Source organism: Sphaeramia orbicularis, chromosome 18 (assembly GCF_902148855.1).
Source record: "Sphaeramia orbicularis chromosome 18, fSphaOr1.1, whole genome shotgun sequence".
Classification (NCBI taxonomy): Eukaryota; Metazoa; Chordata; class Actinopteri; order Kurtiformes; family Apogonidae; genus Sphaeramia; species Sphaeramia orbicularis.
The window spans coordinates 42,202,148-42,221,127 of record NC_043974.1 but is presented as its reverse complement, the minus strand read 5'-3'; the positions used below and the strand labels follow the sequence as shown (position 1 = coordinate 42,221,127).

Genomic DNA, 18,980 nt, shown 5'->3' with positions numbered 1-18,980 from the left:
TGAGTAAAGCTGAAGGGGGAAACAGGAGGGGGGTAGAGCAGACAACAAAGAGGAGAGAGAGACTCTGAGCTGATTCTAACATTTACTGCCCTCTGCTGGTGGCTTTCATTACTGAAGAAGGGGGAAAAAAGACCTAAAAACTAACGAGATCAGAGAATAAAAAAGAAGTATTGATTATCTAAATCAGTGATGACACAACACTGGTTAGGATCACTTTGATTAAGATTGAAAAACTAGCTCATGATATATAAAAATTTGCAAAAAAAAATCTGACAGTGAAAATACAAAAAAACAGCAGAAATATCAAAAATAAACCAGTGAATGAAAATGTAATATTGATCATGAGAAGATCCCTCTCTGAGGAAAAGAGGAAAACATGAACATTAAGAGAAAATTGTTACAAAATAATTAAAAAATCAGGTTAAAATATTTTTAAAAAATATGGCCAGCACTGATTACCACATACTGAATACTGAAATAGTGACTACAGTGACAACAAAAAAAACCCAACAACAATTGTCTACATAAAAGTATGTTTCAGAAGTCTGAATTACCCTTCTTACATGAGAGAAAAGGAGTATTAATATTGATCCTCTGCTGCAAAACTCTGATACTAACAGAAAAATATATTACTCCTCTGTTGTTTAAGAGCAAATTAAATTGCTCATAGAAGATGAGCAAGAAAAAAATAAAGAAAAACAATGTGTAATATGCACATATGGTGTGCAGTAGATGTTTTTATGGCTCAAGTAATGGGTTAACCTGCAGTCTGTCAAAGGTAACCTAAGCCTCAGAAGTTGATAAAAAGAAAATCCCTACAAGTGTCATATTACACACTGAAGCATATTTTCAATATTCTGTGCTGTATATTACAATCATTACCACTGTTTTTTATGGTATATATATATATATATATATATATATATATATATATATATATATATATATATATATATATATATACACACACACACACACACACACACATATATATATATATATATATATATAGAGAGAGAGAGAGAGAGATAGATAGATAGATAGATAGATAGATAGATAGATAGATAGATAGATAGATAGATAGATAGATAGATAGATAGATAGATAGATAGATAGATAGATAGATAGATAGATAGATAGATAGATAGATAGATAGATAGATAGATAGTCTGCAGTTATTTACTGATTATATATATTCAAACTAATTTAGTTTAGTGTAATGTAACTGAAGTGTTCTTAATTTTTTTTTTTTCAGTTTTGGCTAGTTGCATTGTATAGTAGTGTATGTCAGACATTGTTTATTTATACATGTCCTGATTTCCCTGTGCCACATAATCCTATGTGTGTATTACAGCATTCAGTAGTATACATGCACATAACCATCCTGTGAGGGTCTGTGCCCTCAGGGTTTGTGTATCTACATAACATCCCGAACAGTGAGATGTCAGTGAGGAATGTCAAGTATCTTCAGCAAGACATTTTAACGTTCAGAGGCTAGACAGGATATATTACATATATATGTAATTCAGTCCCTCCTAGTCAAAATGAACATGTCAGATATTCACAGTGATCATAATGGATATGTGCAAAAGAATTCTGACATGAAAAATTCCTGTTGCATATAGATTATCTACAATTCAGCAGTTACAGGTTATACTTTTAACATCAGGTACCAAAAATGCATAATATACACTGGCTGTGTGACCACAATCACGTATGCTGATATATTATGTAAATCAGAGGAGTCATCACATCATCAATGGACAGAAAAACGAAAGTCTAATACCCCTATCTGTTTTCACTTTGTGGACTTGTTCTCTGATTTTTTTTTTTTTTTTTTTTTTTTTTATCTTTGGTTGATTTAAAGATTGAAAGATTTACTGAAATGAGGGAAATGTCACCATTCAGTCAGACATCTGCGATGGAGATGTCTGACAAAAGATTTACAGATGGATTTTAATAGCTTCTGATATTGCCTATTGTGTCAAATGCCTTGTACAATATTTGCCCCTGAGATGTACTTGAGTAAAAAGTATAGAGCTGCAGAACAGAGAAATACTCAAGTACTCAAGTACTGGACTACAATGCATCAGGCAGCTGCAGTTGACCCAGAATCCTTACAAATATCAGTAAACTACACCATATCACACTGGTCCAAAAATCACTACACCGACTGTCCTGTGGGTCAAAGGATAAACTTTAAAACCCTGCTGTTAGTTTATAAAGCACTAAATGGTATTGGACTAAAATACATGCAGGATTTATTAGTTCCCTATGAGGCATTCAGGGCCCTCAGGTCATCTGGGACAGGTCTACTGTGTGTTTCCAGAACCAGAACCAAACAAAGTGAAACAGCTCATTTACATGGAGACTGAAAACACTGTTGTTTACTGCAGCTTTCTCATAAATTCTTCATTCTTGTTTTCATAGTGCATTCTTACATTTATTCATCTAATAACTTGTTCCGTTTCCCTTAATTCTTAGCCTATAGCCTGTCCATTTTACTGTGAACTACTCAATCAAAGTTGAATTATTTTATCACGAACAAAGGACAAACGGCTTATTAATTGCTAAAATATGTTCAAACAATTCGCAGAGAATAACAGGAGCAGACAACTACATGGGTAATGGCTTCATTTGTGTGTAAATGTCCGGACAAAAGTGTAATTTACAGTGAACACGGACGGGCGGCTCTTCTTCTGGCTCTGTCCCGGATCTCCCACCGCCACGCGACGGCTCTCCCGGCTACAGACATCAACTACCAATCAGGGGGTGCACGCGGACAGCAGTCTGTTTGACTCAGCCAGTCACTGACGGCGGACCGGACACGAGCGCACGACGCACGCGGACATAAATCTTTTATTTTTGTTACTTTTTTTTTTTTTTTTTAACGTAACGTCTTTCTCTTGTCAAACAGCTAATTTTAACCGAATATTTTATGTCTGTAATCGAATTCACCGACGCCTCGTGTTATATTTGATCTGTTTTTGTTTTCTTCACAAATTAAACTCAAATTAGAAAGAATTAATCACCGAACGAAGTTGGTTAATACGCGTTTTTTTTCCTTTATTGTCTCTATTTTTGGAGAATGTGTTTCAACCCTTAACCGAACGTGAGTAGTAACTTTTTTTTTTTTTTTTTTTAATTGAACCGACCCAAACTTTTGGCTCGGGTCCCGGGTTGGGTAAAATGCTAACCCGGGTTGGGTTGGTTCTGGTGTCTTTGTTCTGCGTTTGGACCGTTGGACAGCGCTTGGACTACGACAGGTCAGGGGTTATTTCTATTTTTTAATGTTTACAAGAGATGTTATGTTACATTTATGTGTAATGCATGTTTTCAAACTGGATTTTGATGACTTTAACTTTTAAATTTTAACGTGCTTTGTTATATTTATTACTAATATTGTATCTGTATTCCTATCATCTGTTACTTTTCAGAGTTAACAGACTGACAGGACAAAAATATGACTGCTTGTCTGGGTCTGTGGAACCTTAGATAGCTTATATATATATTCTAAGGTATATTTCACCTTTTAGATTATTTGTGTTTTACTCCTCATGTAGCCTATCTGTATATTAGAGTCATGAAACTATAGTCAGCTGAGGATTTTGCTGCTAAACTAGCCAAACATGTATAATGAATAGCCTATAAAGTCAACTTTAATCACAGTAATGTGGGATCAAAGAACAGATGAGTGGAGGTAACTAACCCAATCTATATTTTTTCCAGGTAATAAAATGAATGAAATTAAATAATTTCCCCATGACATTAAACTGAGGGGTAAAAAGTAAAATCCAGGATTAAAAAAAATAAAATTGTTAGTCTTGTTAACACCGTAAAGTTAAAAAGAAAGGCTATGTTAAAGACAGAAAAATGCAGTGAGGACAATAAGTGGTGACGGGAAAGAGAAAGTATGTGTGGGGAGTGGAAAAAGAAGAGAGGTCCACCTCCCTGCTGTCTGTCTGATATCAGTCATGTTCAGACAGGAACATGGAAACAGGAGATGTCAAGAACGTGGAGACACAGTGAGCCGGTCTGAACTGGTCCAAACGATAGAAAAAGGCACTGTGACGGAAGAGAAATGCATGAAATCAGATTTTATACTCCACTTCTTTATGTGTCAAGAGAGAATTTTCCAAATTTCACAGTTTTAACTCATCCAGATGGCCACAAAAATATATGTTCATGAAAGTCATTAAAACTGATAATGCATAAATGATCTGTAAGTGCTTTTGCTTTTTTTCAGCTGGACAGACCAGGTGGTGTTATCTGATGGTCTTTGTCGCTATGGAAACAGCGTGAAGTGCTGCTGGGGCTGGAAACAGATTAGGGACTGGAGACGTTGTCAACGTGAGGATGCACAACACACAACTGTCACTCAGATACACCTGAATGCACGCACATGTGGGGAAAAGTCCCTTTTTTTCACTTAGGCAAAAGTGGCAGGTAACACTACGTTGAAAGTAAGAAAAAATAATAGTCTTTCATTCAAAACTGTAAAACTGAAGTAAAAGTACTAAAGTATTCATATTTGGGAAGTGAGATTTGTAATGAGTCACATGTTTTGTTTAATTTTTTGGTGATTTTTTTTCCAAAATATCCCATTTTTTTTTAACAATGTAATGGAATACATTGCCTTTATGGTCATTGCACAATTGCACAATGAAATTTAGTGCAACACCTCTCTGTGGTCCAAAGAAAGTGTAATATAAAAATGATAAAGCAAAGTTGCAACGTAAATGTCCAAAATTTTTAAACATTAATATACAGGTCTATAAAGTAGGTAAGAAAAATATGTGTAATGCAGTAAAAAAGGAGTAATCTTTACTGTGTAATAAGGAGCAGTGCAATTTAAAAACTTGCAGTAAAAGGAGGAACTCAAGTAACATACTAGTGCTGCAAACTTACTGCATTTAAAATACTTACAATGTACACATTGCACATATTTTTAGACATTTATTGTCATCCAGTATGTATTATTTTAAAACAGATCTCCATAAATCAAGTAGAAACTAGCTAAACAGGTGTTCCCTATAGTTTTATAGTTTTTTTAGTTGCACAATAAACCAGTCTGTGCATCTGTGAGAGCAATGCATCCAGAGCTGATGGTGCATAATCTGAACTCTTAAACACCGTACACATTTTTTCATTGTGATGTATACCTTCAGAAGGCATTTAAATGCTTCATGCTAATTTTAGGTAGATGTTCGTAAATGTCCTTAACAATGAAAACCTCACAGCTGCAGAATCTGTCTTAGAGTTTTTGTTGTTTTGAAGTTTCCTTCAGTCTAACAGTAAAGTGAATAATATTCAATCCAATTTTCAATGCATTATGGGAACTTTAGTTCTAAAATGTTACCATTTTCAGTTTGTACTGGGAAACTCTTGATGCTCAAGTGTGTCACTGATGTAGCTTTATGAGAAGACGACACCAGACTGGATTTAATAAACTAGACTTTAAGCAGCCAGCAATAGATTGGTGTGAAAACAGTCCTGTACCTTAGAAAAGACTCTGAACAGAATCACAGACTGAAAAAAACCTAAAACCAACAAGAATCTCTGACACAGTGGTATCCAGTGGTAGTTATTTGCATAGGAGCTACTCCTACTTGAACTTGGCTCAGTTTTTGTTGTTCAGATACAGTTTCATCCTGATTATTTTCATTCAAATGAAAAATGAAATTGAATACACTTTTTTAAAACTGTTTTTCTCTGTGTGCAGCTCACTGTCAGCAGGGCTGTAAATATGGAAAGTGTGTCGGGCCAGACAGATGCAAGTGTCATCCAGGATACACTGGCAAAGCCTGTAACCAAGGTAGCAAACACTGTGTGAAGCCATACCTCTTTGTGCTTTCCTACAGATTTGATTTCCCATCGTGCTGCAAAAGACAGCAGACACACATTCCTGTCATGCTTGTTTGACCTAGGAAGGCGTGTTATACCTGAAGAACCCCAAAACATATACACACACTGCTGTTTCCAAACTTAGACCAAAACACATACATGTGGGCGTACTCCACCCACCCACCCCCACACACAGAAACACATAGAGTTAATGCACTGATTAGAGGCTACATTATGACTCATATCCTGACTATAAAACAACATCTGGCTTTAAACCTAGGTTTTACGCTCTGTAATATAACACTACACTCACAAGCACTTAACATACTCTTTGTGATGAGAAAAGCTGCAGGTCAAAGGTTAAACCTACAAGTTGACAAGAAGATTGAAAACAGAGAGAAATGTGCTCCAGGTTTAATGTTTAATGCTTGCTCTTTGCCCTATCTGTTTTTATTTTTGTGTGTGTCAGACCTGAATGAGTGTGGTTTGAAGCCTCGGCCCTGTAAGCATCGCTGCATGAACACGCCAGGAAGCTACAAGTGCTATTGTATGGATGGATACACACTGCAGCCGGACGGCAGCTGCAGGAGTGAGTAGACACACAAACATAACACAAAAAACACACACAGTAAGCTAAACATTAAATGTTCCATCAACCAAAGCAGGCACAAGATACAATTTAAACTGTCCAAGTTACAGTTTAACAACTCATAAAGTACGTTGAAGACAAAATAGTGGGCAGACTTTGCTGGAGAATGGACACCTTCTGGTTCCCCAACAGTCTGCAATTTATAATGTCTTCCTCTGTTCTTTAGTTCGCCTCCTTTAAGAGCTGCACAAATTAATTAGAGTGTCGTTTACCAAAAAATGATGATGTGAGGATGATGAAGAAGGCTCCGCTGACACTGTCTTGATTGTGTGAAAAGATTTTATTAAAAAAGTCCAGTATCAAACAGGCACCATGGTCTGCCTGGAGAGCATTTAGCCAACATGAATATCTCTCCCCCTCCATACATTCCATGCAGTTATATAGGTCTGTTGTTAAGTACACTGTCTCTGGATATGTAGTTTGACTAAAAAAGGACATCGAATTTCCCCAGCAAAAGCGGTGCAAATACCATGGGCTTGGGACATATAAGGCAATTCAGACACTTCAAGAGCAACTGTTTGCTTATTATCTTATATTATAATATCTTATATTATACTATTAGGTTTGAAGAGCAGTTGAAATGGAGCTCAACAAGCCAAAACAAATAACACGGTATCTGTTGAAAGGTGATATTTTTGATTCACTACTGTTGTTCTACATGATACCTGAAAATACCTAAAACAAAAATTCTTGACACAAACTTGTAATGCTAGCCAAAATTATAATCGGTTATTGAAGGATTTAAAAACTGAAGACTTGTGAAAATTCGTATGCTACAGTGTCACTTGTTTGGACAGTTTGAACTGTGTCTGACCAAATCAGCTTTTCATTCTACGACATTGTCTTAACAGATACCCGAACTTGCTACCATGCCAACTGTCAGTATGGCTGTGAGGTCATGAAGGGGGAGGTCCGATGCACCTGTCCATCACAGGGCTTACGGCTGGGACCAGACAAGCGCACCTGTGTCGGTCAGTGAGCTGCTGGGAAAAAGAACTTCATCTGCTTGTAATTTTGTTTTCCATCCATCATCCATCTGTCCCTTTGTTTTTCTTTCCACAGACATCAATGAGTGTTTTTCAGGTGGAGGTGTGTGTTCTCACCGTAGGAAATGTGTGAACACGTTCGGTAGCTTTGTATGTAAATGTCACCTGGGATTCAAACTGACGTACATAAATGGACGGTACAACTGCATTGGTGAGTCCTTCACAATAAAAACCCTAAAACAGCTCAGGGCTGAGTCTTTAACCCATAAAGATCTAAATCTTCAAAAGCATGTACTGAGCTAAAATGTTTAATAACTTTAGAATCATTAATCCTATTGATACAGCTAAATAATTGATGTAAAATGCAGTTCATCATCTTTTCATGGTCATTAGATATGACCCATTTGGACATTCAGAGGCTCTGTAGTTACCATGGAAACAACGTCATTTTCTACAACATTGATTCACCAGTAGAACCCATGGAGTTGGATCAATGACAGTGAATAGAGACACTTGTTTTTCTGATCAGTTAATGATATATTTCACTGAAAGAGTCACTTTTTAATGTCTTCTCTGTTTTTGATATAACTCCCAAATGTAATCTCAACATGATGATTAAAGTACATCATCAGTAAATAAAATATAGGAGAGTACCTGATTTTCACTGAGAAAAATGCAAAATATGGAGGACAATATTATGATACATGGTGAGAAATCACTTTAGAAAGGTTAAATACAGAGAAAAATTAATGTGGGAACTGCCACAAAAGTATCACTGGGTCGTTATGGGTTTAGTTTTTATCCAGTTGTAGTGTTAGTTTGAGTTCTTCAGGTATTGTAAAACCTTAATTTGTAGAAGATGAAAAACACTGGATGAAAGAACGCATGACATCAAAACTGATTGGTCCCATATAATGCAAAGTAGTTGATAACTGTACAACTATAGTATGGAAAAAATCTAAACCTGGAAATTATAAATTACAATTTTAATTTTCTTTTTTTTTTTTTTTTAAATTATCTTTTTATTGAACATTATAAAATAAATTCCACATACAGCTGGTACACAATGGCTGAGTTTTTTGTTTTTTCCATCTCTTTCCACTCTCCTCCACATTTAATATCTTTAAATTAATCATGACAATCAAAAAATAGAAAATATAGGACAAAATAAATAAATAAATAAATAAATAAAATAAAAATAAATAAATATATATATATATATATATATATATATATATATATATATATATACACACATACACACACATATATATATATATACACACACACACATACATACACACATACACATACATATATATATACACACATACACATACATACATACATACATACATATATAAAAACATCCCCATTCTTTTACTTTAAATCAAATTTGGGAATTACCATTCCTTTCCAAGTACAAAAATAAAATTGTGCCCGGGACTTCGTGGTTCTATACCTTCCACCATACATTTTGCCCGATTACACTAACAGGGTTTTACTATGTTACCAGTGCAGGGAATATATTAAACCAAAACAAATATACAAATATAATTAACAAGAAAAAACTAAACCTCTGTAGCTTGAACTAGGGTTTTTTTACAATTTTAATTTTCATCTTCTTCCGTTGGTGCCTTGCTCGTAGCCGCTGAAGTCACGCTGAAAACAATTTCACAATAGTGTATGCTGAGTCACTATGACAACCTGCCTTGACTGCAGTGAAAATGCAATATGCTAGTGGCCAAATTGATCCGAACCATGCCGAGCTGAGGCAGGTCCAGTTGATACCACCAGTGGAAAGGTGGCATAAAGACCTTTAAACACCAGGTATATGATGAATGACTGATATAAAGGTGCAAACACTCATTCACTCTCTCTTTACCAACAGATAAGGACTCTCGGCCTTTCTGTTCTCTGAATCCAGATGCTCCGCTGTGCAGATGTAAAGATGGCAGCTGTAAAAGTAAGAGATAAAGATAAGATAAGACTTTATTTATCCCACTGTAGGGAAATTTCACAGTTAACAGCAGTAACATACAATGGGCAAGTGCAAAGAAAAAGACAAAAAAAAATCACATACGAGTGAAAAATGAAATGTAAGGAGAAAATAAGAAATTTGGTATTTATATAAATATAGAATTAGAATTAAAGTTAAATATTATTAACATATTTACATTGTGGTTGCACATGCACACATAAGCGATACATGATGACAACCATCTTTAGGTGGTTCCACATTAAACATTAGTACAGTGTGACTCTACAAATAACCAATCAGATGTCCCCTCTAATCAGATTTATCTGAAATTTATATTTTTCATTCCTTCTTATACATATTTTTGAACATTTACATATATGTTATAAAAGCATTTCTCTCATTTTCATCAGCCTAGGAGTCAGACATATGTCAGACTTTCAAGATGCAGCTCTCGTCAGATGTACTTTTCTTAAATTTTTTTCTACTGTTAAGAACCAAATAAATTCTCCTGTGTACCTCTGACTGTCATGGGTGTGTGTAAGTAAAAATATAAACGTTTTCTCTATAAAGGTTGGTTGCGTTGAGGTTGACCGATATGGGTTTTTCTAAGGCTGATGTCGATTTTAAAAAATTTTGTCAGCCAGTGGCTGATATCTACAGCCAATTTTTGAGGTCAGTATTTAAGGCCAATTTGTTTTTTTTTTTCCGAAGCGCATTGCCTGTAAAATACAATTGAAACTCTGATAATTAAGATTTTTATGCAACAATAAAAATGAAATTATTAATACACGTACACACAGTATTCATTTAACATTTATTGAACTTAAAGTGCTGCCCACACAGGTGCCTGATCAAATATCTTAAAACATTTTTACTACTGATCAAATATCAGCTTTCAAAAAAAAAAATTAAAGCTGATGGCCAATATTGCAAAAAAATCAACATAATGGCCTGATATATCAGCTGGCCAGTGTATCGGTCTGCCTCTATTGGTTGCTCGGTCCCCCATTACATTTACAACAGTCATCAACAGGATGCTTGCTGCACCTGATTATACTTAATGGTTCTTGTTTTTAGTGGGGTGTGTTTTCTGTCACAGCTGTCCCCAAAGTCACTGTGGAGCCACAAACACCAAGAGCTACAACAACTACAGCTACTACTACAACTACTACTTCTCCTTCCACCGCCACTGCCACTACTACAAGTACAGCTGCAGTGACTACTACGACTACAACTCCCACAACAGCCACTTCTACATCTCCAACTACTACTACTACTACTACTACTACTACTACTGCTACTACTACTACAACTGAAACTCCCACCACTTCTACAAGTATTATTCCGACTACTACTGTTACCAGTACTACTCCCTCCACTACTACTACAACTACTACCTCCTCTGCTACTACCACAAGTACAGTGTCTGCTACACCTCTGCCAACCACCACCATTCCAACAACAACTGCAATAACAACACCATTAACTTCTACAGCAGTTACAACTCCAATTGAGACAACCACTACAATGCTTACTACTGCTATTCAAAGTACAAGAGCCACAACATCCACAACTGAGCTGGTTTCTACAACAATATTAACAACAACAACAACTATGGCTACAACAGCTGCCCCAACAACCACAATGCCCACCACTACCACCCTCCCAACAACAACGGTGAACAATCGGATCAATAAGGAGGTGACACACAGACAGAGAGGAGACGTACACAGTAAGAGCACAAGATGTGAAGCAGATTCATACAGCTAGACACTGCAGGTGTGTGTGTTTACTTTGTGTCTGTGCATGTTGCAGTCCCACGACACCCCAATCACAACCAGGTGTGGGAGTTTGACATCGAATTGGGAAACACAGCTGAGGAGTTCAGAGATGATGCAGGTAAGCATGAATATAGCCCCATTCAGCCATACATTAACATACTGTACATAAGAGGGAGAGTCAAAAAGTTCTCAGACAACCACTGTGTCACTAGGGATGAAACTTGGATCTACTAGTTTGACCCAGAGAGTAAAGGTCAATAAAAAGAGAAACATCCAAAAGGCGAAATTCAATGCAGAGAGGTCTGTTAAATAAATAAATAAATAAACTTTTGTCTGGAATTTTTTTGACTTCCCTTATATTTAGAGATCTGATCATAGTGAACACTTCTGATGCAAAGTGTGAACTTACTACAACTTACTACTTACAGGGAGAGCTACTCATTCAAAACATATTGAGAAGTGGTCTGGGGCATGCATATCCTGTTAATAAACATATTTTAAATGTCTGAAGATTCACTTATCATGTATGTCATGCAACAGAACCAATAAAACATAGTAACAGTAAACATCCTAAAATATTTAGAAGTAGTTCAATTTAACTGGGTAATAAAAGTTTTTTAAAAAATTTTTAAAAAATAAGAATTTCAGTTTTTGTACATTTTTTGGTAATTTCTAGCATTCTTTCCCACAGAATCTGTTTCATATTCAAGTGGAGGTGACACCTTACTTTGAGTTGAACAATTATTGCGATTCTTTACTATGTGTTTGGTTTCAGAGGTTGGCGTTCTTCATTGTACATTTGATCATGGTCTGTGTGACTGGACGTCAGACTCAGAGGGTGATCTGCACTGGGAAACATCTATCAGTCCTGCAGGTAAATTGTTCTGTCTGTTTGATGGGTTTTAATGTGAAGCAACATGAACACTGACAGCTTTCTTCTCAGGTGAGCGTTACCTGTCCGTCCCACAGCTGAAGGCAGGACAAAGGAGCATCAGAGGAGCTCGACTGTCTGTCTTAATTGTCCCTCCCTGGAGCTTTGGAGACCTGTGTTTCTCCTTCTCCCATTGGCTGACGGGACACCATGTGGGTGTGCTGCAGCTCTTCGTCAGGAAAAAAGGGCGGGACCAAAGGTATCACAACCAATCACATATTAACAAGTCAATAGAAATATCCCTTTAATGTAATGTAAAAGAGTTTTTTTTATTTCTCTGGGCAGTGATAATTATTGAGACTTTATGTCTGGAGTGACTTTTTGTTGCTACGTTCCTGCTTAAAGATAAAGTGATAAAAAGTGGATTTTTAAACATGTTTAAGCTAAGTTATCAAGACAACTTAATTATTAAATTCAACACATTTTTCAATCAGACTTAGTGAAGATTGAGCAGCAGATTGAATGGATGTGAAGGCAAGGGATTATTTTGATTGGCTGTTGCAGATATGGCCCTGCCCTCTGGACCAGAACAGGTGGACATGGGTGGAGACACACTCAGGTTACCCTGACAGCATACTCTGTGGATAAGGTGAGAAACACCCACACATGAATAGATAGTGTTAAATAAAACAAATCCATGTCATTCTTATGTACGGTATTTCTAACATTATGTCTCAGTGTTGAATTAGAGGTTAATACGTTTTCATGAACACTATTCTGCACATCTGACAGATACATAAAAAACAACGATACACTGTCACTGAATAACAGACACATAATACAGGTTCAACGTATCATATTTAACCTGTGTCAACATGGACATCATCAGGAAAGCCATGATTTATAAAAGCTCTTAAAAAAGTTGGATGAAATAGTGACAGTGGATTTACACCCTTTTTTAATTAAAGGCCCATATTATAAATATACTTAATTCCTGCTCTCCATGAACCATTATTATCTGGCAGGAAAACGTGATTTTACCTGCTGTCCTACATCAGTTATTTGTAATTCAATTTTCCACTGCTACTTTGAGTTGTATTTTTATTTTTCCTTAGCTATATAAATGATATAAACCCTGGTGTGTGTGCAGGTGTTGTTAAAGGCCGAGCGACGCAGAGGACAGCGGGGACAAATTGCTTTGGACGACGTCACACTGAGACGAGGAGCGTGTCGGTGACATCTGTTTGGTAACAGGACGCCAATTTGTGCTCACGCAGGAAACGAGTTAGAGACAATTTAAAGGCTCATGCTGCTGTTCTTTAAAATCACAAATCATCAACTGAAAACTCAGTCCAAGGTTTTACATGAACGTTCCTCTGTCCTGTCTCTCAGACTGTCTCTGATCCTGTTGTGGCTTTGATGTAAAGCTGCTCATACAAACAAACGGGTATCATTTCCTCTGAAGATTAAAGTGAAGCAGTAGATGTAACATTGGCAACTGCAGATTAAAATATTCTCAGGGTTTAACATGTGAAAGGTTGTTGTTCAGTAACTTTACAGAAATAGACCAATGGTCAAAAACCAATGAATAAATGATTTAGAAAAGAGATAATCATAAAATGTGACCTTTTTAAAGCTAAAATCTATTTCAAGCTAAAAGGTTTTGTCATCTTTATATAAAAAATAAGAACTGTAAGTTCATTTTAGATGCATCATAATCTTCTCATGTACTTCTCACATACAGTTATGACCAAAAATGTATTTTGTCAGGTCACTGCTTTGGCTTTTACTGAGGTGTCATGGTCATGAAGATGGACAAACATGACTTTGACCAAAATCATTCAGTTCATCCTTGTGTCCAAGTCCTCGGTGATGTGAAGTTTGTGACATTTTATCAAACCATTCTTGAGATAATTGCATTTTAAACCTATTAAAACTATTGAAGATTGACCAGCTGACAGATTCCACTTCTCATAAAGATGTACTCTGGAGGTGCCTTATCCTGTAAGATTCTAAAATAGCTGTAGTGATTGATTCACTTATTGAGTGGGGAGTTATAAAATCATAAAGCTGCCACTTACAAATACCTGTGTTACTCTTTTGCACTTTCTTTGTCAGTAGGAATATAAAGTAAGTATTGCATTTACATTCAAAAGTCTTAAACCTGCAGAGGATACTCATCTCTGTGTTTGTGTAACCCATAAAGACCCAGTGCTGCTTTTGTGTTAGTTCCCAAATGAATTCTTCTCTATTTAACTTTTCTTAAGTGATTTATCATCATTTATTGTAATATTACCCTCTGTATTTTGCATTTTTTAAGTGTATATCAGTCATTTTTCTAGATTTAATTTACTGATCATGTAGATGTTCATTAAAACTCAGATTAAAGTTGGAGGTTATTATATCAGAAACAGAGGAAGCTGAGGAAAAAGGGACATTTTTAGCAAAGATATTAATAACTGAATGTAAAAACAAGCATCTCCATCCACTGTCATTGATCCAACTCCATGGGTTTTACAGTAAAACCCATGGCCTGGTGAATCAGTGTTACCACGGAAACACCGTCATCGTCTACATTGTAGAAGATGACGCTGTTTCCACGGTAACTATGGAGCCTCTGAATGTCCAAATGGGTCATATCTCATGACCATGAAAACATGACAAACTGTATTTTACAACAATTATTTACATGTATTGATAGGATTAATGGATCAACAGGTATTAAACAGATCACATGAGTAAATGGTTTTGGTTGCTGGTGGCTGTTTGGGTCTTTATGGGTTAAGATGTCTTTAATAGTATTTTGAAGGAATTTAAATGGCAGCACAAAACTGCAAAATATAAAACAGAAAAACTGAGTGATAGGGACAACTGTTTCTAAAGCAACTTTAACTTCAGACCCAAGTCACAAAAAAATAAACACCCCCCTTCCCTCCGTAAACGGCGTCTGTCAGTTCAGGTGTAGACGCTCCGCCCCAACACTTGACCTGTGACCTGTGATTTCCAGCATCACCTCCACAGAGACGGGGTGACACCTTATGGCTCTAAGGTTTCTGTTAACATCTGTTTTCGAAGACAAACACACACCTATGTTTAAGCATTGTGAAGACAGACCCTGACAAAATGCACTCCCTCAAGTGTCTTTTCCTACATGTGCCTTTACGTCATATATCAGCGCTGGATGTGTGATTTACTTCACACCATGTCATGAAAAACAGACGGCAGACACCTCATCCTTCAGTTTTTCCACAAATAGAATCAGTGTTCTACTACTGGAATGAATAATGTCCAATAATAAATTCTGTTGAATTGTTTTATCGTGTGCTTTGCATTTATTTAATTCCTTATTATATTTATATTCTTTGTGTGATGTGAAACACTTTTTTATGTATTTAGAAAGTGCAGCATAAGTAAAATGATCATTATCATTATTATTATTATTCCACTAACTTAATTCTAACCTCTAACAAGTCCAGGTTCCTTAAACACACATTTCATTTAAAGCCATGAGGACCAGATTACATGTATTCAATTTGTAGGTCATATCCTGTCTTCAGTAGCTAAAAACTCAAAGCAGTTCTCACGAGAGTCGCACAAGAGTACACACACACACACACACACACACACACACACACACACACACTCAGGGCAGCTGGAAACATGATGAGTAGTTTACTGTGAACTGAGATTCTTGAGTTTATGAGCTAAATGTAAAACCTGTGATTTAACTCTCTCTGCTGTGGTGTGTGTTTTAACCCTGTAATTACCAGCAGGTTCCTGTGCATGTCTCACAAACGGCAGCCTTAGTCTAATACCATCTGCTGGTGAATGTCAAGAAATACAAGACACAGACAAATCAGACTGACTTGAAACCTCAGTTAACCCATAAAGACCCAAATGTCCACCGATAACCAAAACCATCTACTGATGTAAACTGTTTAATGCCTGTTGATCCACTAATCCTATAAATACATGTGAATATTTGGTGTAGATGCAGTTATTCATCTTTTCACGATCATCAGATATGACCCATTTGGATGTTCAGAGGCTCCATAGTTACCATGGAAACACTGTCATATTCTACAACACTGATTCGCCCACGGAGTTGGATCAATGACAGTGGATGGACACGCTGGGTTAGACCCATTTAGATGTTTAGAGGCTCCAGTTACCATGGAAACACCGTCATCTTCTATAACACTGATTCACCAGTAAACCCATGGAGCTGGATCAATGACAGTGGATGGACACTCAGGGTTTATGTTCAGTTAATGACATTTTTTCTTCAGTTTTCTCTTTTTCTGATATAATAACCCCCAACTTTAATCTGAGCTTTTATGAACATCTACATTATCAGTGAATTAAATATAGGAAAATACATTATTTACAGTGAAACAATACAAATTACAGAGGATAATAATGTAGTAAATGGTGATAAATCATTTGAGAAAGGCTAAATAAAGAGAAAAATTCATTTGGAAAATGACACAAAAGTAGCAGTGGGCCTTTAAGGGTTAAAGTCCAACAGGATAACTGGAGAAAATGACTTAAACCATATGATGAACAGAGCCTTAACAATACCATCACAATTCATCTTGAGGGGTGCATGAACATTTAAATCATGAAAAAAACTCTCTGTAATAGTTTTTTTGGTTTGTTTTTTAATACTTTAACTCAAGGGTTTTAAACCATTTATAACCTTAAGATTGAGTGTATGATAATTAGTGACATCAAGAAATACAAGACACAGACAAATCAGACTGACCTGAAACCTCAATTAACCCATAAAGTCCCAAACATCCATGTAAAAATACCTGTTGATCCACTAATCTTATCAATACATGTGAATAATTGGTGTAAAATTCAACGAATAAGTAAGTTTTCAACAAATTCTGTTATTCAACAAATTCTGTAAAGCCCCATGTGAGGTGACCTTGTTGTGATATTGGGCTCTATAAATAAAATGGAATGGAACTAAATTAAAATGCAGTTTGTCATCTGTTCATGGTCATCAGTTATGACCCATTTGGATGTTCAGAGGCTCCATAGTTACCATGGAAACACCGTCATCTTCTACAAATATTGATTCACCAGTAAACCCATGGAGCTGGATCAATGACAGTGGATGGAAACACAGGGTTTATGTTCAGTTCATGACAGATTTTGCTGAAAAAGTCACTTTTTTCTTCAGTTTTCTCTATTTTTGATATAATAATCCTTAACTTTACTCTGAGCTTTTATGAACATCTACATGATTAGTAAGTTAAATATTGGAAAATGCCTCTTGTTTTCTCTGTTTCTCATATAATAACCCTCTGAGCTTCTATAAACGTCTCCATGATTGTCCAGCCCATCCTCCTTTTCTGCTCTCGCTGCTTCTGCACCATGCTGTCAGCCCCCAACAAGAGCAGACTCATCCAGATCACACATAAAGCTGCTAAAATCATTGGTCTCCCCACCCCCAACCTCTCAGTCCTCAATAGCACAGCCACTGCACACAGAGCACACACCATTGCACTTGACCCCAGTCAACCCCCTTAATCCATATTTCATACTGCTTCCTTCTGGTCACTGCTACAGGTCAATAATCAGGAACAAAAGTTAAATTCAGCAAAAGTTTCATTCCAAATGCATTAACACAGCTGAACAAATCATTAAAGAGACTGTAATGTCTTTGTTGGATATGTGTGTATTCTCATGGCTGTACGGATAGTGAAAACAGTTTTCCTGTGAAGGACAAATAAACATATCTATCTATCTATCTATCTATCTATCTATCTATCTATCTATCTATCTATCTATCTATCTATCTATCTATCTATCTATCTATCTATCTATCTATCTGGTGTAAAATGCAGTTTGTCATGTTTTCATGGTCATCAGATATGACCCATTTGTATGTTCAGAGGCTCCAGTTACCATGGAAACACTGTCATCTTCTACAACATTGATTCATTAGTAAAACCCATGGAGTTGGATCAATGACAGTGGATGGACACGCTGGGTTAGACTCATTTAGACGTTTAAAGGCTCCATAGTTACCATGGAAACACCGTCATATTCTACAATATTGATTCACCGGTAAAACCCATGGAGCTGAATCAATGACAGTGGATGGAGACACAGGATTTATGTTCAGTTAATGATTTATTTTGCTGAAAAAGTAATTTTTTCCTCAGTTTTCTCCGGTTCTGATAGAATAACCCTCAACTTCAATCTGAGCTTTTATGAACATCTACATGATCAGTGAATTAAATGTATAAGAACACATGATTTACAGTGAAAAAAATGCAAAATACAGAGGATAATATTCAGGATCAGTTTTTTGCCATTTGCAGAAAAACTGTATTGTAAAATGAGTTGCAAGAGCTCAGCATAAAAATACATAAAAGACAGTACAAGGTAAAAAAAAACAATGAAAAATATTATAAAAATATTATAATAAATGGTGATAAATCATTTGAAAAAGGTTAAATAGAGAGAAAAATTCATTTGGAAAATGACACAGAAGTAGAAGTGGGCCTTTATGGGTTAAAGTCCAACAGGATGACTGGACAAAATGACTTAAACCATATGATGAACAGAGCCTTAACAATATTATCACAATTTATCTTGAGGCATGCGTGAACATTTAAATCATGATGAAACTCTCTGTAATTGGTTGTTTATTTAAAATACTTTAAAAGGGTCATGTTTTGCTAAACCCACTTTTATTAGTCTTTGGTTCATTTATTTGTGTATTTGGACCCTAATAGTTCATACAGTTTGAATTTGAACCCTCCAGGTGCTGCAAAGCTATCTTTATATTCACTTTGCTAAAAATCGAGTGGATTTCTACAACCTTTTTTAATTCCTGTTTAATTTGTTA

General features: G+C 36.1%; 1 protein-coding gene across 1 annotated transcript; it reads left to right on the top strand.

Moving 5' to 3' along the window:
• The first annotated feature begins 2,811 nt into the window (after window positions 1-2,811).
• LOC115438625 (nephronectin-like) lies at window positions 2,812-14,407 on the top strand. Its single transcript, XM_030162370.1, has 13 exons — window positions 2,812-3,266; window positions 4,247-4,350; window positions 5,723-5,815; window positions 6,314-6,433; window positions 7,345-7,464; window positions 7,556-7,690; window positions 9,371-9,445; window positions 10,560-11,192; window positions 11,276-11,359; window positions 12,017-12,115; window positions 12,185-12,371; window positions 12,677-12,761; window positions 13,263-14,407. The coding sequence occupies exons 1-13, from the start codon at window positions 3,190-3,192 to the stop codon at window positions 13,347-13,349; spliced, it is 1,899 nt and encodes a 632-aa protein (XP_030018230.1). The 5' UTR covers window positions 2,812-3,189; the 3' UTR covers window positions 13,350-14,407.
• Window positions 14,408-18,980: the final 4,573 nt, after the last annotated feature.